The sequence below is a fragment of the Panthera onca genome, chromosome B2 (genome assembly GCF_046562875.1).
Source record: "Panthera onca isolate mPanOnc1 chromosome B2, mPanOnc1 haplotype 2, whole genome shotgun sequence".
Lineage (NCBI taxonomy): Eukaryota > Metazoa > Chordata > Mammalia > Carnivora > Felidae > Panthera > Panthera onca.
In genome coordinates, this window is record NC_138343.1 from 151,126,665 (window position 1) to 151,151,166 (window position 24,502).

The following is a 24,502-nucleotide window of genomic DNA, read 5'->3' on the forward strand; positions in this document are numbered from 1 at the left end:
AATTGCCTAATATATTTGCTTGACGTTTCTGTGTACCTCTTACTTATCATCACCAAACTCCAAAGATCTTCCTTTAAAGTATTCAGACACATCAGGTGTTCATGGGTGTCACTGTCCTGGATGAGGAAGGTATCTCTGGGAGGCACCTGCTCTAGTTTAAATGGTCTCTATCTAGGACTTACTTTCCTCCTCTGTCTTCACTTGGATTCCCTGCTACCCAGGTCCTAAATATCCCTCTTTCCTGACTACTTAATTTTGGAGAGTATCCCTCTGCAGGTTTCTGAATGGATTTGGTAGATCATATTTTTGAGCTGCATATCTCAATATATCTTTATTCTACCCTCACACTTAACTAATATTTTGAGTGAGAGTAGAATTTAGTGTTAGAATTATTTTCTTCAGAATTTTAAAGTTAAGTCTCCACGGAATTTCAGCTTCCTGGGATTCAATTGAGAATTTCCATGCCCTTCTGATTTCCAAACCTTTAAATGTGACCTTTTTCTTTTTTCCTATGGAAACTTTTTTTTTTTTTTTTTTTTTTTTTTTTTTTAGGAAGGGGCAAGTCTGAATATTTATTACCCTTCTTAAAAATATGATTATTTAGGGGCACCTGGGTGGCTCAGTCGGTTGGGCGGCCGACTTCGGCTCGGGTCATGATCTCGCGGTCCGTGAGTTCGAGTCCTGCGTCGGGCTCTGTGCTGACAGCTCAGAGCCCGGAGCCTGCTTCAGATTGTGTCTCCCTCTCTCTGACCCTCCCCCGTTCATGCTCTGTTTCTCTCTGTCTCAAAAATAAATAAATGTTAAAAAAAAATAAAATAAAAAAATAAAAATAAAAAAATATGATTATTTACATAACTTGGTTTTTAATAATTGGCTCTCCTGAGTCAGTACAAGCCAGCTTCAGCACACCACTGCCCCTAAGCCTCTAGGACGCCTTAGGATTGTACTGTCCACCAGGAGACAGCCTGACTGCATTTTCTTATGGAACATGTGGGAGTAAGCAGGGAAGGAATCTTTAGGCAGAATGCCACCAAGGTTCACTTAAATTCAGTTATCTCCTGGTCTCTCTTCTTCCTGATCTGCATGGAGGCTCAGAAGTAGAAGGATTTGCTCAAAGGAACAGAAAGGAACAAAAAGAACCAGGAAAGACTTCAATGCGAAAGGAACAGAGCCAAAGCTCTGGAGGGGGACAGGTCAGGGAAGAGCTGAGGTTGAAAGCCTCTGGCCCCCGGTTCTCAGGAAAGGCAGACTTGGGGGGGGGGGGGGGGCAGATGCCTTTTATTGGTCTAACCAGCGTAACTAGTAGTAGGTTTGGGCAGAGCTCCCCTATCTGTCCTGGCCCCCATCTTTCCTGGGTGTTCCTGACTCACCCCAGGGGAGGAGAGTGTTGGGCAGGGGTGGCAGGCAGAGCCAGGATCGAAAAGGGGATCAGGGTGAAGTAGAAAGCACGGGGTTACCAGATCACTCAAATAAAAAGCCCATCAGGGCAGAAGAGAGGATATTTCCCCAAACAGGCCCCTCTGCCCTTGCCAGGAGTGGAAGGGGGCAGGAAGCTTTCACTAGAGGTTTCCTACTGTGCCCTTTGTGCTACCAGCATCTCCCAGATGTGTTCCTCAGCTTCCTTCACACTCTGCTCCAGGTAGGATTTTTTCTGTTCCAATTCTTTAATTTTTTCTTCTGCTATTTCCTGTTTCTCTGAGTTGATTGTGAATTACCTCCTTGGACTGAAGAATAAACATTCTTCCTACACCTTCATACAGGTTAGTCTCATCTATCAAAGTCATAATCTCTGTAAGATGTGCATGCTTTTTTGTCTGTTTCGCTGTTCAATCTGTATGTCTGCAACTTCACCTTCTGTTGAATGTCAATAACTTTGGCTTGAAGCTCTGTGGAGGCCCTCTTCAATTCCAGATCCACGGGAGCGGCCATCTTGGTTCACTCAGGGTGCCTCTCCCTATGGAAACTTTTAAGGATCTTTTCTTTATCGCTGGTGTCCTGAAATTTCATGATGTACTTTAGTGTGGATCATTTTAGATTTGTCGTGCTGGGCATTTGGCAATCCTTTTCAATATAAGAACGTGTCTTTTACATCTGGGAAGTTTTCTTGAATTATTTCTTGAGTATTTCCTCCTCTTCATTTTCTCTTTCTTGTAATTCCTATTTTTCACATGTCAAACTTTAATCTTCTAATTTTCTTATGTTTTGTCTTTCTCCATATTTTTCTCTTTGTTCCAATATCTGTGAGATATCATCAGATTTATCTTCTAACTTTAAACACTTTTTAAATTTAGGGCGCCTGAGTGGCTCAGTCGGTTGAACGTCCGACTTCCGCTCAGGTCATGATCTCACGGCTCCTAGTTCGAACCCTGTGTCAGGCTCTGTGCTGACAGCTCAGAGCCTGGAGCCTGCTTCTGATTCTGTGTCTCCCTCTCTCTCTGCCCCTAACCCACTCGCATTGTCTCTGTCTCTCTCAAAAATAAATAAACATTAAAAAAATTTTTAAACACTTTTTAAATTTATCATGGCTTTTATAATTTTCAAGAGCTCTTATTTTTGGAATGTTCTTTTACATATTCCCTCTCTGTTTCTCTCATGGATAATCTTCAGAGATTGCAAAGAATTTTTTTTTTTTAATTTTTTTTTTTTTAACATTTATTTATTTTTGAGACCGAGAGAGACAGAGTATGAATGGGGGAGGGGCAGAAGAATAATGGGTTTTTTTACAATATTTTTCTTCTTTCTTCTAGTTTTTTGTTTTTTCCTTTTCTTCTGTCTTCCTCACATGTCTGTCAATCCTCGGTCACAGGTGTCTATTTCGGAGGGAGGCAGACATGCTTATCGGAAGCTCTGTGGGATAGATGAAGACCACCAAGTGGTGGGACTCACCTAAGGCAGTTTGAGGAGCTTTGGCTGGCCTGTCACCCTCCGCCTCCACTGTCTGGGTCCCCACAGGCTGCAGCTGGTGTCTCTGCTTGCCCCTCGCTCCTTCCGAACTCCTTTTGTTTCCTAGGTTTTCTCCTTCTGACCTTCCTCTTCTGAGATTCCACTTCCTTCCAGGCTCAAGTCACACTTTATCTTCTTGTTGCCTTCTTCATCCGCATGTTATAAACTTTACACTATGTTTCACTTGTTTCCCAATATTTAATGTATGTTCATTTGTCTTCCCAACTGCAACGTGTGTCCCTTAAGATGAGAGACCACTTCGCATCCTTCTTGGTGTGGCACCCAACCAGTAGTAGCTGCTAAGCACTGTTGATTTTACCGAAAGAAATTTTTAAAGTCAGCCAGAAAGGAAAGCCTTGTATGCCGGGTGGAGAGATTCCTTCTCAGATGTAATACATACATGTGGTGTCGCTGCAGTTTGGTAATGCTTTCTGAGTGCTTGATCTGTCAAGTGCTTTGCAAGAGACTCTGAAGAGAGCAGCATTTGATCATTTTACTTCAGCGGAAGCCTCTCGTTCCCTGGGGTTCACAGCAGCACTACCAGATATGTTGTGTGTACAGACAGGTTTTGAGATGCGGCCTAAATAATTAGGTATTACTAATAATTTAACTTCCTCCGTAATTTACCTAAAAATAAATTAGATTGGTTTAAAGGCTAATCTGCTATCACACTTGGCCAGTGAAACATTCTCTTGGTTGTAGAGAAAAGGGTGGCATTGCAGCTAGAGGAACGGACATTGGGTATAGTCTGGACTGCCTGATATCTGAGCCTTAAGGGAGCATGTCCTGACTGTGAACTTGACTGATCTTAAAGCGGTTTTCCAAATAAGGTGGATATGGTGGCTTACAAGCAGAGTCCAAACTCCTTAACATGAGATGGAGACGCTGCATGACCAGGTGATCCTGTTCACCAACCAGTTTTATGTGCCACCACTCTCTCATGTATAGGTTACAGTCCGTGAAATTCCTCTAACACGTCCTGCTTCTGCACCTGTCCTTGCTTCTCCCCAGAAATCTCACTCCATTCAGACCAGAAAACCTGCCCAGTAAATAAATTCGGCTTCAAGGGTAATTATGATCATCATCATCACAGACAGCAATGCCAACAAATGGCTAAAATGCACGTGCTTACCAAGGGCTGAGTGCTCTGACATATTCTTTGTTTTTTGGTTTGTTTTTGCTTTTTAAAGTTTATTTGTTTTGAGAGAGCGAGAGCAGCAGAGAGTCAGAGAGAGAGGGAGAGAGAATCTCAAGAACTGTGACACCAAGACCTGAGCAGAAACCAAGGTTTGGATGCTTAACCTCCTGAGCCGCCAGGCGCCCCTCTGCTATATTCCTCGTAAGCACTGCCTGGGAAGTACCATTACCGTCCCAACTAAAGAGTCGAGGAAGCTGTGCGTACAGAGGTTAAAAAACAACTTGCCCAGGATCACGCACCCGATTCCGTATGCCCCACTCCCACTCCCCATACCTCACGCGTAAATGGGCACATTCAGAGTTGGTTAACACAGGTTTGCCCCGGTTTCCCAAAGTTTGTCACCCCACTTCGTCAGCGCGTTTCCGCTAACTCAAAGAAATCCGAAGAGGACTTCCGCTTGCATGAAAAAAGCCACCGGGCCACCAGTGCAGGTCTTTCCTAAAAGCGAAGTGGTGTACTCTTCGCTTTGCACCGTTTGGACTTAGAAAAGGTTTCAGAGAGCGCTCTGCTTTCCGACGGAGCGGCAACCTCCCAAGAGCCTTTCGGGACAGCCGGGCTTCAGGCAAGCCTGACCTTCTCCCGAGCCGGCCGCGGCGGTCACCTGGGTCCCCGAAAAACTGGCGCCAGGGGCTCCGGGTAGCGTCGGCCCCCACAGGCCAGCAGGGCGAACGAGCCCAGGCGGCCAGCCTCAATCCACCCGCGGCCCGCAGCGCAGCACCGGCAGAAAGGAGAGGAAAGAGGCGGCGCCCCGCCGACGCCCACGGGAGGCGCAGGAACCGTGTGACCCCGACCTAGGAAGCAACGCGCGGTTTCCAAGGACACGGGCGTGGCGCCTGCGCAGCTCGCTTCCCCGGAGCCGGGGGAACGGGCCGGGCAGGCCCCGCCCCCCGTGCAGGGAGGTTCCCGCGAGCGGAAGCGCTTGGGGCGGAAGCGGAAGTGCGCAGACGGCTGCGGCTGGGCCGAGGGCGGTGCGGGCGCGTCTCTGGCTGTGCTGGCGTATCTCTAGGTAGGGCCGGGTCTGCGGGGCCAGCGCCGTCCCGACCGCTCCCCGCCTGCCGGGCTCGGCTCGCTGCGCTCGCGTTTCTGCGCCGTCGCGGCCGCCCCGGCCGTGAACCCCGTCGCGGGTCCCTTGGCCCGGGTCCGAGCCCTCCGCGGCCTTGCCCGCCCTCAGCCCCGCCGCCCCGCTCCGGGTACCTGGGAATCGCCGCCCACCGCCTTTCCCCTCCTGGGCCTCTCCGTCCCGGTCACCTCATTCCCTGACCTCCCGACCCCCCCCCCCACCCCCCCCTCCCCCGGCTGCGACCTTCGCTTCCTCCTCTTTGGTGTCGTCCTGACCCGACCCTCAAGAGACGTGTGCCAATTCCGGGTCCTGACCTGACGGTCCCCTCAAGAGATGTGTGCCAATGCCGGCTCCGCTCTTCTCGGCTACCCGGGCGCACAACTGTGTGATCGCCCCCAGAGAGGCGTCCTCTGATGTCTGCACTCGCGTCTCAAAACTTGTGTGCCTTTCCCCCCAGGCATGTCTGGGCTGTCCTCAGCCGGGGCTCCAGCCCCTAGCAAGTGCTAAGTCCTTGCAGAAAGGAAGATGAAAAGACGGCAGACCAGTGTACGGATAGCCGAGAGGACGACTTGTCTACGGTGGCCAAGCAGGGGCAGGAAAGTGTCTTTGCAGGAGCGGGGATTTGAGCTGAGGGTTAAAGAAGTAGGGTTAGGTAATAGAAGTAGAAGATAATAGCCTAGCGATGGGGAATGGCAGGAAGTTACAGAGAATTTGGGGCAAGGAAGTGAAGTGATCAGATGTCATTATTAAGAGTTAGCCTGGCAGGTGTAGGATGATGGCGTGGGGTGATGGTACATCATGACAAGAGGGCTTTTGCGGTTGTGCAGGAGAGAAGCTTTAAAACCTAAACCCGGAAATGGTAGTGGAGAGAACTTGGAGGTGAGTTGAATGTGAAAGGCATGAGGTGTTGGTATTTCTAATGACTTGTAGGTTTTTGGCTTGACGTTTGAGATGATTCAGAGAGTGAGAAATGGCTTGGGGAGCAAGTCTGGAGCATCAGGCTGCTGACTGCTCACCTCCCAAGCGTATTAAGTTGTTTGGCCTGGAGCTGTATTTCACGGTTCCTCTAGTCACCTCGCCCTTTATTTTTGTCCTTGGTCTCTGTCATTTGTGAGTCATGGCCTCACGTCTGCATGTGCTCAGTGACTACCTGCCCCTGTTTGGGCCTTGCTCGTAGGAGCTAGCCTCTCTGCACCGGCACAGCCTTCACACATTGTCTGTGTTTAGATTTCCTCGTCACCCTGTCTCCTGCCATCCCTAAGCTCTGCGAAGTGGTTCTCGCCCACCGTGTGGTAACGCTGGTCTCAGAGCTGCACTTGTCCTTCCTCACCAGCTGTGCTCAGGAACAGCGCTGACAGCATCCCAGCTGTGCCAAACCCCTCACTGCCCATGTCTGTACGCACACTGTCTCTGAACCACCTTCCCTCTTACCTACCTTGTATAATTTCTAAACCCCTAATCTCTCCGACACGTGGCGCCCTCTCCTCTGGTCACTTCTGGCCCGCTGTTTTCTCGCCTGCAAACTGAGAAGACAAGGAGGTGGCATCTGAGGTCCTACCCCATCCCTGAGCCTTAACCTGGGTGTCGTTTATGGGGTAGATTTACCGTGAAGCTAATGAAGACCAGGTTTCAGGGTCCCTCACTTTCATGAGCCCCTTCCAAGACCCTGGGAAAGACCTCAGTGGTCTTGTGTTTATAATTTTGTAGTTTTTAAAAAGAAGGACCCCAACCGTGTAGGCTTCAGGCCCTGCACAACTTGGATCCCTGTGAAACTGGCCATTTGTCACATCCTGCTGTCTTGCTGTTTGCATTCTTGTCCTTCAGACTTTCCCCTTCATGTGTGTGCTAATCATCGGGGCTTGGAGACAGAACAGGAGTGAATGGAGCCCAGTTCCTGCTGGAACCCTCAGCCGGGGAGGGGCATGCATTTGGCAGAACCTTTGCGGCGATGCCTGTATTGATTTCACTGCTGCGTTGCCACCTTTTTCAAGAAAAGGTTAATGGTGAGAAGGAAAGTCTGTTTGATTGAGGTCATAAAAGCAGTTCTTATCTCTGGAAGAAGCTACAGCAATACATGGAAAATCCTTCAGGGGCATTAATTGCATCCTTTCGGTAGTTTGAAAGTGAGGTAACCCCTATGCTGTAAGTTAGTTTCATAAGGCTTCGTAATAAGTATGAATAACTTTTTATTTTGATTTGCTTTTACATATGTTTCTTTGTAAAGTGCTGTTGGGAAGATCTTCACAGACTAAAAACGTGTTGTTTAAGCCTTAAATTACTTACATAAAATAACATATTTTTAAAGCATTTTGTAGCAGTAGTTTAAAACCTACCAAATTGAGAGGTAAATCATTATTTAATTTGTACAAAAAAGGGAATCGATGATCTACAGAGATTAAATGTTTTGTCTCCGGTCAGACATTGCCAACCAAAAACCCAGCTCCTGAGCATCCTTACAAGAAGGAACCCACTGCTTTTGCTGTAGAACGTTTGCTATAACGTGGACCAAACCAGTAGGTCCTTCAGTATGCCTGTCTAGCTGCAGAGTCCTGCCGGGACGCGTGAGGTTCCACGAGGCTGTGCAGCTGAACTGCTGTTCCCATTAGTGCTGTAGCCCAGAGTTGCGTTATTGTAAAGTCAGTTATATCCAAACCATCGCCACCCAGGACAAGAGGAAGGTAATTCTGTTTGAAACAGTGGAGTTTTCTGGATAGTTCAATTCTGGGTTTTTGCCCAGTAAACACTAAAATCTCCCATTTCAGGGTGGCAGTCTTTGTAAAATATAACATTTCCCTGCTTTGTTAATAGAATGCATTGGATGTAGTATAAACTTGCTTTAATGATCTCAAACACTTTAAACATAATTTGTTAGTTGTGATGTAAACACTGTTAGAACTTGTTGAGGCGCGGGAAGCTATTCCGCTGTTATTTGTAAGGAGTTTTTGTGTCTCTCGGGTTTTTTTAGAGTTCCTGTTCTTCTGCTTTCTCCTTGTCAGCCCTCAGCAGTTCCTGCTGCCATTGGTGTACATATGCCTGCTTCAGATGCCCTTTCCATATTTTTCTCTTCTGTGGACATAGAAGCTTCTTGTTAGAACTGAATAAAGAAATAGTCTGTAGATATAAATAAGAGCTTGAAGAAGTCTCTTACGAATAAATTGTTTTAGCCTTAACTCATGAGTTTATATTGATTCTTACCCTGAATTCTGAATAAATGAAGCATAAATTTGTGCATGCATACGTGTGTCTTCACCTGTGTTCAGTGACAGTGATTTTCACATTATGTGTCATTGTCCTTTAAGGGGTTTTGTAGAGCTGCAGTGGGTTAGGGAAAGGCCCAGTGCTCTGGTTGCTCCTTCAGTCCTGATTATTCTGTTAATGCCCTTATGACTGGGAGAACCTTCAGGAAGGAGAGCTCTCTGGCTGAGGACACCCACAGGGTAATTCCCAGCACTGGAGCCGGCAGCAACCAGACCACTCCGATGTGACGGTTAGGTGGGGGTGTGGCTTAGTAAAAGGTGCATAGGCTTTGGAGGCCGATGGGTTCAAATCTCGCCTCTCCTGTTGTCTGTGGCCTCCGGCAGGTGCCCTGACGTGGCACACACACTGCTGCCCAGCACCAGCTCTTTTTCCTTCTTGGCTGGTACAGCATGCCTGTCGCAAGTCTGAAAAACGGATCATGGGCCCGTGGGACTAGAGATGTCTGCTGCGGGACTTTTAGAGTAAGTGTGCAGTATGGTGCATTTTGACACACGTGTGCACACTGCCAGGCTTTCTTCTCTGATGGACCCTGTGCCTTTCACTCCCTCTCTCAGGGCTCATATCTTAGTGACTTTGCCTTGCCTGCTGCTGTGTCCACAGCCGCTAGCACAGGGCCTGGAGTACAGTAAACACTAGATGGACATTTATGGAGCAAATATGGGAACTTAGAACTCTTGCCTTTGGTACGTGTGTGGGGGCCAAAAGAGGGTCTCTTCCTCTGTTGTCTTGCAATGGGAGTTAGGACTCTGCACCCCACCAGTGTCAGGGTTCTTCCAGAGTAGGTGTCTGGATGTTGGGCAGCTAGAGCAACCAGTGCCTCCCAGAGCCCCGTCATTTATCTCCAGTCTTGCCTGTCTCCAGCCTTTCTCCACCACGTCAGGTGAGTGTTTCTAAAATGTTCTTGTTTAGGAGCCTTGATGACCAGTACCTGGTCTCCCTTGGGAAGAAGTGCAGGTGCCTATGTGTCCTTTGGGAGCCCTGTGCTATCTGGCCCTGTCTGCAGCATCATCGCCTCACTCTTCCTCCTTTAAATCAGAGTTCTGGCCACACAGAGGTTGTTTTTTGTTTTGTTTTTTTCCATTTTCCATGTTCGAGGAACACATAAGTAGTATTGCAGGTAAAACTGCTGAATAGAACACGTATCTTAAGCACCTTAGAAACACCCATTTACTGATTAAAAAAAAAGATATCTTACAAACTTTAAAACATTTTCACTCCTTATTTCTCCTGTGCCTCCCGCCTGCCTGCTGTCTCATCTCCGTCTGGCGCATCCGTCTTTCCTGCCTTTCGTCAAGGCTCACTTCTAGTGCCCTGGCTCAGGACAGCCATTGTGGATCCTTGATCTCGGATGGGTCCTCCTGCTGAGTAGCTCTGTGCCATTTCTCTGGCCTGTAGCTATGCTCAAGTGACTGTTGTTGGTTGAATGTTTTCCTGATGAAGCATAACCCTCTGGAGGGCAGGGCCCCTGTGTCTTGTTGGTAGAGAGGGTCTGCCGTAGTCAGTGACCTAAGGTGCTTGCTGAAGGAGTAAACCAGATGTATGTTCAGACAAGATCCCTTGGTATTGTTGAGGAGAACTGAGTGCTAATGAGTGGCAGCTACAAATGATATCTTGTCGAAAAAAGGACCAATATGTGCTTTTACTTGACTCAGCAGTTTCATATCCAAGATTTGTCCCAAGGAAGTGCTCAGAGATGGGCTCAAAGATTTACATACACAGATGGGATTCACTTTCTTCTCTCTGGCATTGTGCATCCATTAAAAGTGACACTGCAGGAGAAGTTTAACAGAATGATTTGGAAATCTATTCATGATCAATTAAGACAAAAAAGTAGATTACAGAAAAGTATCCCTATTTTTAAAAACAATGAGTAATAATAAAAAAAGGCTAGAAATATGTACTCTAAAATTGTTGTAGTCATTGTCTTTGGAAGATGAGATTATGAGTAGTCTTTTTTTTCCTCCCCCTTTGTGCTATCTCTGACTTTTCTGCAAAGGACATGACTACTTGTTAAATTAGGAACATTTTTGTGAATATATTTCCGATAGTGAAAAGTAAACCAACTTGTAAAAATCATAAATACAGTAAAACCTCAGTAAAACTTATAAAGCTTTGTTCTAAATTTTGAGATAACTTAAGAATTTTGACTGGTGCTGTGATGATTTTACTAACCCTAGGCGATGATGGTATGCTTTATGAATAAATTTGTAATACAAGTGAAATTGCGTCACAGTATATGAGGCAGGTCTTATACCCCTCATTTTGCAGATAAGAAAAATGAAGCTTACAGAATAAAGTAACTTGCTCAGTATTTTACTGCTGTTGAGTGGAAGTTAGAATCTGAATTCACTAGAGCCTTCCCTTTTATTGACAGTATTATACTGCCTAGTGGTCTGTCACTTCTCCCTAGGGCACTGCTTGGGGGGGGGGGGGGGAACTGACCTGTTGACCTAGCAGCTGCTGAGTGCCTACATCAGCCATGCGCCAGTTTTCTGGATCTTGGCACCAGTGGTCATGGCCCGACTGTGTCCTGGAGGGCCCTCTAGGACACCCTGCATGTATGATGTACGTACGGTGTACATCAGAATAGCTATAGGCTTTCCGTTTCTCATGTGAAGAGCTTCATAGAGATGTGGTGTGGGAGAAAAAATGTTCTGACGCTTGCTGAAACAGTACGGAAGGTTTTACTCAAGATTATTGCAATAGGGGTGTTCCACTAAGGGAGAGAGATGGGGCTCAGCTTTGAACACAGCAAAGATGCCTGGGGATTTGTAGCCTGCCAGCAGTAAGAACCAAGGGGATGACGCATTTGATCGGATCTTGAGGGTGATCATCTATTGAGGGCAGGGATCTTCTCCAGACAGACTCAGCAGGACTCTTGCTGAGACTGGACTCAGCCAGGATGCACGCAGATGCCCAAGGTTGAGGCCTTATTGAGAGGAGGGCCCGGAGGAGTCTGATGGAAATCTGCCTCGGTAGGGCATCTTTTCGGTAGTTAATGAGTCCTGGGCGGAGGGGCTCCAAAGCATGGCCACCAGCGCAGTGGCGGCCGCCTGCAGCTTGCTTGTTCACCTGGTTTGTGCATTCATGAATATTCAGTAAACACTGAGCTAACCCTGTCCCATGTGCTGCTGTGGCATAGGTATTCATGTCACGGAGTTTTCAGTCCTCTTTCTTGCCTTGCTGTGCTGAAGGGGGTCCCTGTCGGTTTCCCTCTGTAGGTGAGGTTGGTGGGGAGCCAGGGAAAGAAGCCCCACGTCCAGCGACAAGGTGACCTTCCTGAGGCGCGGGCCCAGCCAGCATGTGACCGGGGAAGGAAACACCTGACTTGGAAATGAAGCAAAGAAAAAGGAGGACCGTGTGTTTTGTCACCATCGTGCGGGCCGTTATTTAACAGATTCACCCAAGATTGTTTAGTTTTCTAACCCAACGTGCCTCTCCGACTTTGCCACTTACTCTTGATTGGAGCCCAGATGCTGATGCTCCATGTGTCAGTTTATAGGTTTTTGTCTTGTACAGATACAAATTATTTCTGTCTGATAAACGTAAACCCCAAAGTTTTGATTTCATTGCTTTGTAGGTCTTCAGCTGAATTTGTCTCCGGCTGAAAATAGCTCATTTCAGTGAACTCCAGCTCTTCGGTGCCCTCTGAACCTGCGTCCCCTGTACAGACTTCCTCGTTAACTTGCATGCCCATTGCAAAAGTATGCTCTGACATTGTTGCATGCTGGTGCTTTAGGGTGGCCAGAGCTGCTGCTACCGATTGTCCTTCTGCAAACACTGATCTCTGGGTAGGAGGTGTCCCTCCCGCCCCCCTGTCTGTGGGTTGTCCATGAGTCCATTTGTCCCTGTGTCCAGAGGGACTCGGCCCCTTCTGCCAGTGGCGGTGTAGAGATGTGTCTGTGCTGAGGCACTCACTGCACCTTTCATTCCTCTAAGTGTTCATCGTCGAAGGTTGTGAATAAAGAGACTTCGGGATTTCTCTTTCATCTTCTGCGTCCTCATTTCCCGGTAACCAGTATGTTGGGACTGGTCCAGCTGTATAGAGGGATGCCGTTCCTAGGAGGAGGCCCCTTCCCGTGTAACACGCTCTGTACTTGTGCGCCTGCTTCTCCTTCATCAACTTCCTGCCTTGAGGCTTTGTTTCCCAAATCAGTGTCAGCTCCTCGAGGGCAGGGTCTCTGCTTCCTACTCTTTATTTGCCTGCAGACGGAGTCCATAAACTTCAATGCCTTCTTTTCATTCATTTATTCGCAAGTACTTACTGGGCCCCTGGCATGTCGGACACAGTGCTGGGTGTTGGGGATGTGACACAGTGACATCATCTGCCCTGAGGAGGCCTGCATTAATGGAAGTGATTCCCAGATTGTACTTTGGGCAAGAAACTCCTCTAATGAGACATCTGTTTTCTTTCTGAACAATATCTAGATAATGAAAATTGTATATATGTAGGTATATGTACGTGTATATTTATAGTCACCTTTAAAACCACCTTTAAAGAATGAAAACCTCAGTACAGTTGGCCCCTTCGCACAGTCAAAAATCTGCAAATAAACTTCCGACCCCCACCCAAGAACTTACCTCCTAATAGCGTGTTGACGGAGCTGTACTGGTAACACTCAACTAATACAGTTTGTGTGCCATTGGTATTGTCTACCGCATTCTTAAAGTAAGCTAGAGAAAAGAAAACGTTATTAAGAAAATCCTAAGGAAAAGATAATACTGTACTATATATATGTATGTATGTATATATAAAATCATACTGTACTATATATATATATATATATATATATATGTATGTATGTATATATAAAATCCACGTCCAAGTGGACCCATGCACTTCAAACTTGTGTTCCAGGGTCAGCCGTACATGCTCTTAGCAGCAAAAGGCTTCACCAAAAAAAGGAAACCTACAATTATTTAAAACGGTAGTGTCCACAGAATTTATTTTCTTAGCCGTTTCATTTCATGTGAACTTAGGCGTCTCATTGAGGGGCGGGTGGCGTGAGCCTCAGAGCCGAAGGACCGGAAGATGTCGTCCAGAGTCACCAGTCCCAGGTCTTCGCCTGCCCGGGGTTTTCTTTGTAAATACTGTAGAAGAGCACGTCGTAGCGGAACGTTCCTGAGGTAATTTGCGATTCAGAATGTGAGAAATTGGCAGTGCGAAAGAGGAAAAACCCGTACGTGTTTAATTACAATGGTGAGCTTTTCACTGCTGGGTGGGAAAGGACGCAAACATTTGAATAAAATCAAAGCAGAGGCTGAGCCCGACTTCTCCCAAAATAAAGAGGAGAGTGTTTGGAGCAGCTCAGTGTTGTCACTCGCGGTTTTAGCAGAAAAATGCTTGAAACAAAAATCCCTTTTTCTCGGTGAGGGAAGGCAGCCAACCCGAATGTGGCGGAGCCGCCGCACAAACGGGAGCCCGCGTCTGTGTGGGAGCGGGCGCTGATCTCTTTCGCTCCAGCTTGACCTCCACGTGCGTCTCGCGCGAGCCAGTGGCCGACCGGGAGGTCCCACCGGTGCCGGTGGGCTGGATGGGGGGGGGGGGATCCTCCTGCGCCGGCGGTGGGCTCTGTCGGATGCTGGGCACCCCCCGGGAACCTGGTGGAAGCGGGGGAGTCTCAGGTCATCGTGCAGGCAGAGTCGGAATCCGGAAGAGCGCCTTCGGTACACCGCCCAAGTCTGCTGTTTGCAGAGCTGGGCACCGAATAATGGCCCGCAGTGTATGCGCTCTAAGCACCGTTTCTTTAATCCATCCTGACCACCCTTATGTGTGTTCTTTGGTTCTCTTTCCGAACCTGGGCCAGACTGCTGTGTTGGGACACCGGGAGGAAAACCGTCTGGCCTCAGAAACACAGCGGAACCTTCGTCACCAGAGGGTCCGCACGCAGAGGCCCAAACCGTAGAACTTCCTTGTAGCTGAAATAACCGTGAAGTCCAGCTTGGGCTTCAGACACTCGTACCTTGGTCATGTTCCCGAGGTAAATGCTGTGAGGGTTCTTTCCGCAGTGGATTGGGGGGTATATTCAATAACTTAATGGGCAAGACTTTCTAAGTTTCGACATAAATGTGTGAGATTTATATCCACTCCATGTTTATATATTTTCAATATTCGTGGCCATTAAACAGATACGCAACTTCGGATTCTACTAGGGGCCGGTGTCCATTAACAGGCAATAAATTCTTAAAAGACGGTCCTGTGTGAGGGTACCTTTTCTCAACATAGTGGTTTATTTGCAGTTTCTTCACTTGTAAAGTAGAGCTTATAGTGTTTTGCCTGTCAGAGATGTTCTAAAGACTGGAGATTTTGTGTGTTGAGTGCCCAGTGCCGTCTGGTAGGAGGCGAGCGCGCCGCGAGGCTGGACGTCACCGATGCGCATTGGCAGCTGATGGCTGCCGCCCTCGGTCCCGAGCCTGGAGAGGCGTTGTTTGTCCTCCCATAGCTATTTGTGTAATAAGGACTTTTTGTTTGTTCTGTCAGTGGACATGAAGCCATGATGAGTCTTAAAAGAAAACCAAAGTGAAAATTATACGCCGTTAAGATCAAAGGTGTCATCATGGAATTTTTTCTGACCAGTGACAGATGTTATTACCTACTTGAAGAATGTCATGGGTCGCCTGGGTGGCTTCAGCGTCCGACTTCAGCTCAGGTCACGATCTCACGGTTCATGAGTTCGAGCCCCACGTCAGACTCTGTGCTGATAGCTCCGAGCCTGGAGCCGGCTTTGGATTCTGTGTCTCCCTCTTTCTGGCCCACCCCTGCTTGCGCTCTGTCTCCATAAATGAATAAAGTTAAAAAAAAAAAAAAAAGAATGTCATATGTTACATCCTTTATTATACATAGGACACCTTACTTTTTATACAAAGTACTCTGCTTAGGATTTTGCCAGATTTTCAGTTTGAAGTCTTTTTACTACTTTGTCAGTGTTTGCATTTTTTTTTTAAGTTTATATATTTATTTTGAAAGAGAGCGAGTGAGTGACCGTGGGGGTGGGGCAGAGAGAGAGGGAAAGAGTGAATCCCAAGTAGGCTCCATGCTGTCGGTGCAGTGCCCAATGTGGGGCTCAATCCCACAAACTGTGAGATCATGACCTAAGCCAAAATCAAGAGTCACATGCTTAACTGACTTGAGGCACCCAGGTGCCCCTGTTTTTGCATTTTAGAGTAGGCAGTTTTCCACTGAAAGCCAGTCACCAACTCAGATATTACATTTGACAGGGTCAAGTTTTATGTGTTTTTCTTTTTGATGCCTTTATTCAGGTATACTTGATAAATAGTAAGCCACTTACAGTTTACAGTTTGACGAGGGTTAGCCCGTGTTTACCCGTGAAACTTTCACCACAATTAAGGTGGTGAGCATACCCATCACTCCAAGAGTTTCCATTATGTAAATCCCTCCCTCCCACCTGCCCTACCCCAGACCACCACCGCCTGCTCTCTGGTGCCACAGATCAGCCCCACTCTTGGTGAAGTAGAATTTCATACAAATGGGTCACATGGAGTGTATTCCCGTTTGGCCTACGTTCTTTCACTCAGCAAGATGGTTTTGAGAAGCATCCGTGTTACGTGCATCTGTCTGTGTTTGGGGCTTTCAAAATTAACTTCTGCTTGAGTTCCTAGATGGGAAATAATGACTTTTTGAGAACTGTTACCCTTCATTAATAGTTTTAATACAAATCTTAGAGGACTGCTGCGTTGTGTTGTCCTTACGAAGGCCAACTCTGGTGATTCATGCTTAGGTTAAGGTTCCTCTTTGTCTTCAGTGAAAACTCGTTAGGCTTCTAACCGGTATGCCATGTTACATACCTTGTTAGTGCCTAGAGTGTTTTGAAAATAGAGTGCGAATATTAAGTATTGTCTTCTGTTTATTTACTTTAAAAGGTATCCTATGTCTAGTGATAATGTCATAACAACTCATTTAATTTTCCTTTCCAGATCCTTTCCAGGAGGCCAGTTATGGGTGTGAGAGGTTTGCAGGGATTCGTGGGCAGTACCTGCCCACATATATGTACAGTAGTGAATTTCAAAGAACTGGCAGAACACCACCGAAGCAAGCATCCTGGATGTACTCCTACCATTGTGGTTGATGCCATGTGTTGTCTCAGATACTGGTACACTCCTGAATCTTGGATCTGCGGTGGCCAGTGGCGGGAATACTTCTCTGCTTTGCGGGATTTTGTTAAGAGTTTTACAGCTGTTGGCATCAGGTTGATATTCTTCTTTGATGGCACGGTGGAGCAGGATAAGAGAGATGAGTGGGTGAAACGAAGACTAAAGAACAATAGGGAGATCTCCAGGATTTTCCATTATATCAAGTCACATAAGGAGCAGCCTGGCAGAAACATGTTCTTCATCCCCTCAGGGCTGGCCATATTTACACGATTTGCTCTGAAGAGCCTGGGTCAGGAAACTCTTTGTTCGTTGCAAGAGGCCGACTATGAGGTGGCATCTTATGGCCTCCAGAATAACTGTCTTGGTATTCTTGGAGAAGACACCGACTACTTAATCTATGATACCTGTCCCTACTTTTCAATTAGTGAGCTCTGTCTGGACAGTCTCGATACTGTCATGCTCTGTAGAGAGAAGCTCTGTGAGAGTCTAGATATCAGCCTGGCAGACCTTCCTCTTCTGGCCTGCCTGCTTGGCAACGATATTATTCCAGAAGGCATGTTTGAAAGCTTTCGGTACAAGTGCTTGTCTTCCTATACCTCTGTAAAGGAGAACTTTGACAAAAAAGGGAACATCATCTTAGCTGTAGCAGACCATATATCTAAAGTTCTTCGCTTGCATCAAGGTGAAAAAAAGCTAGAAGAGATGTTACCTTTGGGACCAAACAAAGCTCTTTTTTATAAGGGTGTGGCATCATATCTTTTGCCAGGACAGAAATCTCCATGGTTTTTCCAAAAACCTAAGGGTTTAATAACTTTGGACAAGGAGGTGGGATCCATGAGTTCAGACCCTGAATCCAAGCAAGAAGTTCCCATGTGTACAGACCCCGAATCCAAGCATGGAGTTCCCATGTGTACTGACCCCGAATCCAAGCAAGGAGTTCCCCTGTGTACAGACCCTGATTCCAAGCAAGGAATTCCCATGTGTACCGACCCTGAATCCAAACAAGGAGTTCCCATGTGTACAGATCCTGAATCCAAGCAAGGAGTTCCCATGTGGACAAATCCTGAATCCAAGCAAGGAGTTCCTGTGTGTACAGATCCTGAGTCCAAACAAGGAGTTCCTGTGTCTACAGACCCTGATTCCAAGCAAGCTGTTCCCATGTGTATAGATCCTGGCTCCAAGGAAGGATTCCTCCTGTGTACACATCCTGAATCCAAGCAAGGAGTTCCCGTGTGTACACATCCTGAATTCAAGCAAGGAGATCCTGTGTGTACACACCCTGAATCCATGCAAGGAGATCCTGTGTGTACACACCCTGAATCCAAGCAAGGAGTTCCCATGTATGCATACTCTGAATCCAGGCAAGGAGTTCCCATGCGTACATACTCTGAATCCAAGCAAGGAGTTCCCATGTGTACACACACTGAATTCAAGCAAAAATCACCTCTGGGTGCAGACTCTGAATTTAAGCTAGAAACACCTATATGTACAAACCCTGGAATTAAACAAGAAGACCTTGTGAATATGGAGCCTGAAATCAAACAACAAGTAACCATGGTTTCAGACCCTGAAATCTTAAAGGTATGTAGATGTGCCCACCCAAATCTGACACGTCATGATTGAAAGTATATCCATTAATGGATTTGTCATGGATCTTTATTGACTACTTGCAGCGGTTAGGGCACTGTGGGGGACACAGAACAGGGCAATGTAGTTAGGAAGTATGACATAATGCATATGGAAACTCACATTATAAAGTATGCTGGATGTTGTTACATGCCTGTTCTAGAAGAGAGCTCTAGAAATTTGAAGGAGAGGTCACTGTGGGTTAAGTACAGAGAGAAGTTACTGAAGAGGTGGAGTGGAACCAGACCTTCATGAGAGCCGATATTTGTTCTGAATAAGCAGATCTTTGTTGCTTTGGGGCACGTGGTAGAACAGTAGGCTGGAGGACAGGGTCTGAGGGGAGCCATGGGGAGAGAGGTTGGAAAGGGTAGAATGTAACCAGATTGGGAAGATTATTACCTGCCCCACTAGGAGTTTGGACTTAATCCTGAAAGTGACAGAGCCCTTGGGAGGTTTTACGGAGGACTGCTATTGATGAGCCACGTGTTGTGTGAGGCTAGGGGGGTTACACGTGTTGTCTCTTACCCACAAACCATCCGTTGTTCGTAACAAAGTGTCACCATCTTCCATTCCCGGTGCACAAGTTACAAACCTAGCAATTACCACTCCTGGTAACTGTTCTCTCCCTGTCTTGTTACTTGTACCTAGTCAGTTAGTCTCACCACCCTAGCATATGTGGTCTCTGGTCTGAATTACTCAGGAATGGCTGACAACTCTTCCGTGTAGACTTTTGCCCCTTCTAGTCCGCTGGCCATGCTGCATGCAGAAATGAAGCCTTATTCTGTAACTCTTAGGGTAGAAACAGTAGCCTTAAGCAGGCCACGGCCTGCCATCACCTCACCACGGCCACTTCTCTAGCCTGGTCAGTCCCTTGTCTGTCATGGCCCGGCACGTGCTCCTCTGCCTCTTGGGAACCTCCCCCGCCCCTTTGCTGCTTCATGGCTACTAGTCTTCTGTCCCATCTGGGCGGTCACTCACTCGGAGAAGCCCTGACCAGCCACCCACCTGCTGTAGCGCATGCCTCACTGGAACGTCATGCTCGGGACGGTGCCGTGAGGGCAGGGTCTCGTTTGTTTCTCCCACTGCTGAGCCCCTTGTGCCCGTCACACTGTGTCTCACTGAACCTTGAAGGCAGTATTCCTTTTCTCTCGTACCTTTAGGGCCTTTCCCTTGGTGGCTCCTTCCCTCCGTCCTGTACAACTACATGGGTTCTCCTGTCTTGAGAAGTCCTTCACCTCTTCCTCCATTACATACATTGTAGCAGATAAGTTCCTTTAGTAACATAAAAAATTACGGTACAAAGTAGAATGCAATATGTACTTTAAGAGAATTACAGGTGAAAAAGTATTAAGGAGTTAAAATTATCCTACCTGGAAGCATCCTTAAAAGGTGCTTCGTGGAAGGAAAAGAATGTGGGTTAGAAATTGGAGGGAGGGCAGAATCTGAACCCCAGGTGGAAGCGTGCTTGGACAGTAGAGAAGGAGAGGTACGCATGGGGAAAGGCCTGCTCTCAACACAGACTTGGACACCATCCGAGCAGACTCCACTCGAAGTGAGGGAAGTGGACAGAGAAGACCTAAATCTAATTCTGCTCGTTTATTTGGTTTGGTTTTATCATGAGGCTGGATGTGAGAATGCTAGTTTAATACGGACCATGCAGAGATGATTCTCCACTGATGTATCTTTGTACGGCTGTTTGTAGTTACCGGAGGCTGTTCCTCACATCGCTGGCCTTACTTGTCACGCGGCTCTCGGGAGACACGCTTGCCTCCCTCCTCACATGAGAACGTGTTGTGAAAGGGCTAAATGACATTGCCGGCAGTCACACAGCCAGTACTTGGCAGACCCTAGCTTTGAACTCAAGCCTCTACCTGCAAGTTTGACCCTTTACAAGATCACATCTGTGCTCCCTCTCGCGTGGGGAGAGGCGGGCTGGTCGTGGTCAGTAGCCTAGAAGTGCGAGCTCAGAAGAATTGGTCAGCTCCTGCTCGGGCCTGGCTTCAGAGAGAGAACTTGGAGCCACCGGAACAGTTTGCCTGAAGGACAGGACAGGGAAAGGCACGCGGGCAAAGGACGGCAGTGCAGAAGTGGAGCCTGCAGGGTACCTCAGTGCCTAGAGGAGGGCAAGGTCTGCCTTTCAGCCAGCCCAGGACTCGTGTCGAGTACGAGGCGGCATCACCCTGGGCTCTCTGCCTTTCCCGTCTTGACCCGGCCCCTGCTGGTTCCCGACCCACGCTCCTTTCCCAGCTGTGTGTGGCCCGAAGCACCATGAGGCAAGGGAAGGTGGGTTCTAGTTGGGAGCAGAAGACAGGGTGCCACTTGAGGTGAACCGTCACGGGAGAGGGGCTTGTGAGGTGGGGGGTGGGGAGGCCCAGAAGGGGCGCATTTCCGGGAGCCCAAGTGAGGCTGTGGAAGGCTTGACTGTGCCTGAGGAACAATGGAGCTGTTCCACTGTGACCGCATGGCAGTGGTCTCTAGCGGGTGTGTTGGTGGACTGGAAAGAGGACGCCGGGGCCTTGAATGTTAGGGTGAAGGTTTGTGGTAGCCATTCCGACGCTCTGGGGAGGGCAGTGGCTGGACCTTCTTCTAAGAACACAGGCTGTGGGTGCTGTGGAGGGTGGACCGGAGAGGGGAGGAATGGGCCGAAGTCAGCCGGACGTTTTCAAAGTAATGCCTGTCAGCGGGCAGACAACACGCTGTGCGCTAAGTCTGCTGGTGATTGGGAGGCTGGAGGTGGAGGAGGAATAAGACAATTTCGAGCCCAGATGCCCCGAGGCAGGAAAACAGAGACGCCAGCTTGATGTCATGAGCTTGAGGGACAGTTGCTCCATTTCCGAGAGCCTAAAAACACTGGCATGTGACACAGGGGTGTTGATTTTTCCTCTTTAGAGGTTACTGTTTCGTTTTCAAGGAGAAACCAGTCCTATCTGAATTTTGAACAGATTGCTAGAGCACATCACGTCCAGGCAGAGAGCTACCTGGTGTACAACATCATGAGCAGCGGGGAGATCGAATGCAGCAACACCTTGGAGGACGCGCTGGACCAGGCTCTGCCCAGCCAGGCTTTCGTCTACCGCCCGGTGCGCCAGCGCGTTTACTCCCTCCTGCTGGGGGGCGGCGAAGGTGAGTGGGGCGGGCCGCTTAGCAGCGGTGCTCTCTGGAGTTGGAGTCTGAGAAACGGGCCAGATGAGGTGGAATGCATTCTTTCGGGACGCGGACACGATTGGAAAGGGGTTTGTCTGTCTTTAAAATCTGTCATTGAGAATCCCAGTCACATCTGTACGGCATTAAGGGAAAACGCCAGGGGGCATCTCTCTCTAATTAGTAAGCGGTTGATCAGTACTCATTAAAAGAAGAGCGCATTGTTGTTATAAAATCTTATGTTTTATCTATTTATATTTAATTTATTATAAATTCGTAATTTATAATAATAATTCATATAATAATAATTTATATTTAGTTTTATATTTTTCTTCCTTAGAAGGTTTGGTGGTTTTTAAAAATGTGAAAACCCTTTTCTCCTGCAGGAGTGTGGGGTGTGTTTATTATTAGAAGACAGTGCCTACTTACTCCCCCCTCAAAATGTGATTTTCATAAAATAATTTCATAAAATCTAGTACATCATATTTTAAAGTATAAACAAAATTTCCCTTTAGAGTAGTTGTTGTTTCCTGTCAATATTTTCATCGTGCAGTGGCAACAGTTGTGTAGGGGGAGGACTGTCAGTGACCAGAACAGAAAATCTGGGGGCCTTCAACGCCAGGTATAAAATTATTAGACCCTATCGCTGTCTTTTCGGAGCAGTTTGGGGGGGGCATCATGAGTGGAGAAGAGCACTTCATAGTAGAGACTAGGGACACTTGACATATGGGTTACCTCCTGCGTAAGGTCCTGCTCCCCCGAGACGGGCCTCCTGGGACGCTGCTGTCTGACTCGAGAGTGCTTTGATGAGAAACGGGGCCTCTCACACTGTGACCAGGACTGGAGAAAGAAGCAGCGGGGTCCCAATAAAAACATGTCTTTGGTCCTTCTGCCTAAACTCCATTATTTCCAAACATACCAATACAGTATTGGTGTTAGTATTATTCTGTTATTCCGGAAAGTAAACATTTACCTGACCTAAAGGTGGTGACAGAATTGTCAGATTAAAATGCTGTAATCATTCTTTTCTTTGGTGGGAGACGGAGTGGCAGAGTTCTTTGAATCCAGTTTTATTAGATTCCCGGCACTGCCCAGGACATACTGCCTTTTCCCATGTGTGCTGTCAGGCTTCAGAGGCTTATGGGTCCTGAGAAAGACACAAGAAAGATGCTTATGCTAATTCAAAAACAGAAACAAAAGAACCTACGGGATAAACTTAGGGACCAGGTATTGTTTAAGTAATTTTTTCTATTTCTTTTCTTATGTGATTCTCTCTCCATATTCGCTCTTCACATGAGTGATTTCACATTGATTCCCATGATAAAAAAAAAATCTTAACCATGAAAGAATTTTTACATTACAGAACATTTCAGTTCCAGTATATAAAGTTTACTAAAATTTCAGACTTTGTTAGTGTGATTTATTTGCAGCCATATTGATGACTTTATTACATAACCAGAATAACAGGAAAAATTTCTGTGAAGACAGGAACTCGTCCTCACAATTGATCTTTACTTTTTTCCTTTTCAACTTTGTGGCTTTCTACATGAAGTTAAGATCATTAGGACGTTATGTGGATGGAACTAAGAGGGTATTATGCTAAGCGAAATTAGAGAAAGACAAATATCCTGTGACTTCACTCATATGAGGACTTTAAGACACAGAACAGATGAACACAAGGGAAGGGAAGCAAAAATAATATAGAAACAGGGAGGGGACAAAACAGAAGAGACTGTTAAATATGGAGAACAAACTGAGGGTTGCTGGACGGGTGGTGGGGGGGATGGCCTAAATGGGTAAGGGTTTAAGGAATCTACTCCTGGAATCATTGTTGCACCATATGCGAACTAACCTGGATGTAAATTTTTAAAATAAATAAATTACTAAAAAAAAGACTATTAGGACGTGAACATACAGTGTTGCTACCGCCAGTTTACTTCCGGTGATGAGAATGGAGCGTGTTCTGTGTCGTTTGCTTAGCTGTTATCCCACGTGTGTTGGAAACCACGTATGTTCTGCAGCTGCTGCTCCAGGAGTATCAGTGGTGTTAACAGGGCTGTTCTCCCAGTTTTCTTTTGACTTGTGCTTAGTTCTTGAGAGAAGAGTGTGGGAATCTGCAGATGTTACTGTGGATGTTTTTATTTATTCCCTCAGTTCTGTTAGTTTTTGCTTCAGATATCTTTTTTAACTTTTTAAAAGTTTTATTTTTTATTTACTATTTGAGGGAGAGAGTGCACGTGTGCACACGAGCGGGGCACGGTGGGGGCAGAAAGAGAGAGAGAGAGAGAGAGAGAGAGAGAGAGAGAGGGAGAGAATCCCAAGCAGGCTCTGTGCTGTCAGTGTGGAGCCCAACCCGGGGCTCTGTCTCATGGCTGTGAGATCATGACCTGAGCCAAAATCAAGAGGCAGGTGTTTGACCAACTGGGCCACCCAGGCGCCCCTGCTCCAGATATTTTTGAACTTCTATTGTTAGGTGCGTATATGTCGAGGATTGTTATGTTTAGTGGTGAATTGACCCTTTTAACATTATGGGATTTCCCTTAAAAAAAATCTGGTAATACTCCTTGTCTTAAAGTTGGCTTTGCCTGATACTGCTGTATACACCTTTAAGTTACCACAGTTTGCCTTCAGATAGTACGATACTGCATTGTGTGTGATGTGGAAACCTCATAGCAGTGAACTTTAATTTTCCCCGTCATTTTTGCTGTTATTATTTTATGTCTTCTGTACATTTTTAAACTTTTTATAGTGCATAGACTTTCATGTACCCTTGCCCCAATTCCCCCCGCAAAGATGACTGTAGTAAAGTATATGTTAATTCATTAGTATGTTGTTTTTTGTTTTTTTTTTAGAGAGCATGAGTAGAGGAGGGGCAGAGGGGGAGAGAGAGCAAGAGCGAGCGCGAGAGCGAGCGAGAGAGGGTCTAAAGCAAACTCCACACTCAGCACAGAGCCTGCCGCAGGGCTCAATCCCATGACCCTGGCATCATGACCTGAGCTGAAACCAAGAGTTGGACGCTCAACCAACTGAGCCACCCAGGTGCCCCACATTAAAACAATTTTTATCACTTTTACCATTTTTTTACATTCACTCATTTGTTTGTATGTGTGTATAGTTTTATGCAGTTCTGTTCTGTCAAGATACAGAATTGGTCCATCACCACA

At 46.9% G+C, this 24,502-nt stretch overlaps 1 protein-coding gene and 1 pseudogene across 15 annotated transcripts in view; one reads left to right on the forward strand and one right to left on the reverse strand.

The window, feature by feature from the left end:
- Positions 1–859: 859 nt before the first annotated feature.
- On the reverse strand, positions 860–4,994 carry LOC132667877 (prefoldin subunit 1 pseudogene; annotated as a pseudogene).
- A 44-nt stretch (positions 4,995–5,038) lies between these two features.
- Positions 5,039–24,502, forward strand: part of FAM120B (family with sequence similarity 120 member B) — a 95,432-nt gene continuing 75,968 nt past the window's right edge. For 3 of the 15 annotated variants that reach the window (XM_078447598.2, XM_078447599.2, XM_078447607.2), the window contains exons 1-3: positions 5,502–6,080; positions 16,395–18,152; positions 21,140–21,320. In XM_078447598.2, the coding sequence (XP_078303724.2) occupies positions 6,000–6,080; positions 16,395–18,152; positions 21,140–21,320 (2,020 nt within the window). In that variant the 5' untranslated portion in view covers positions 5,502–5,999. Of the gene's footprint in view, positions 5,148–5,498; positions 6,081–16,394; positions 18,153–21,139; positions 21,321–24,502 lie in introns of those variants that run through there. The other 12 variants (XR_013555863.2, XR_014137743.1, XM_078447608.2 and 9 more) reach the window with 8 other exon arrangements.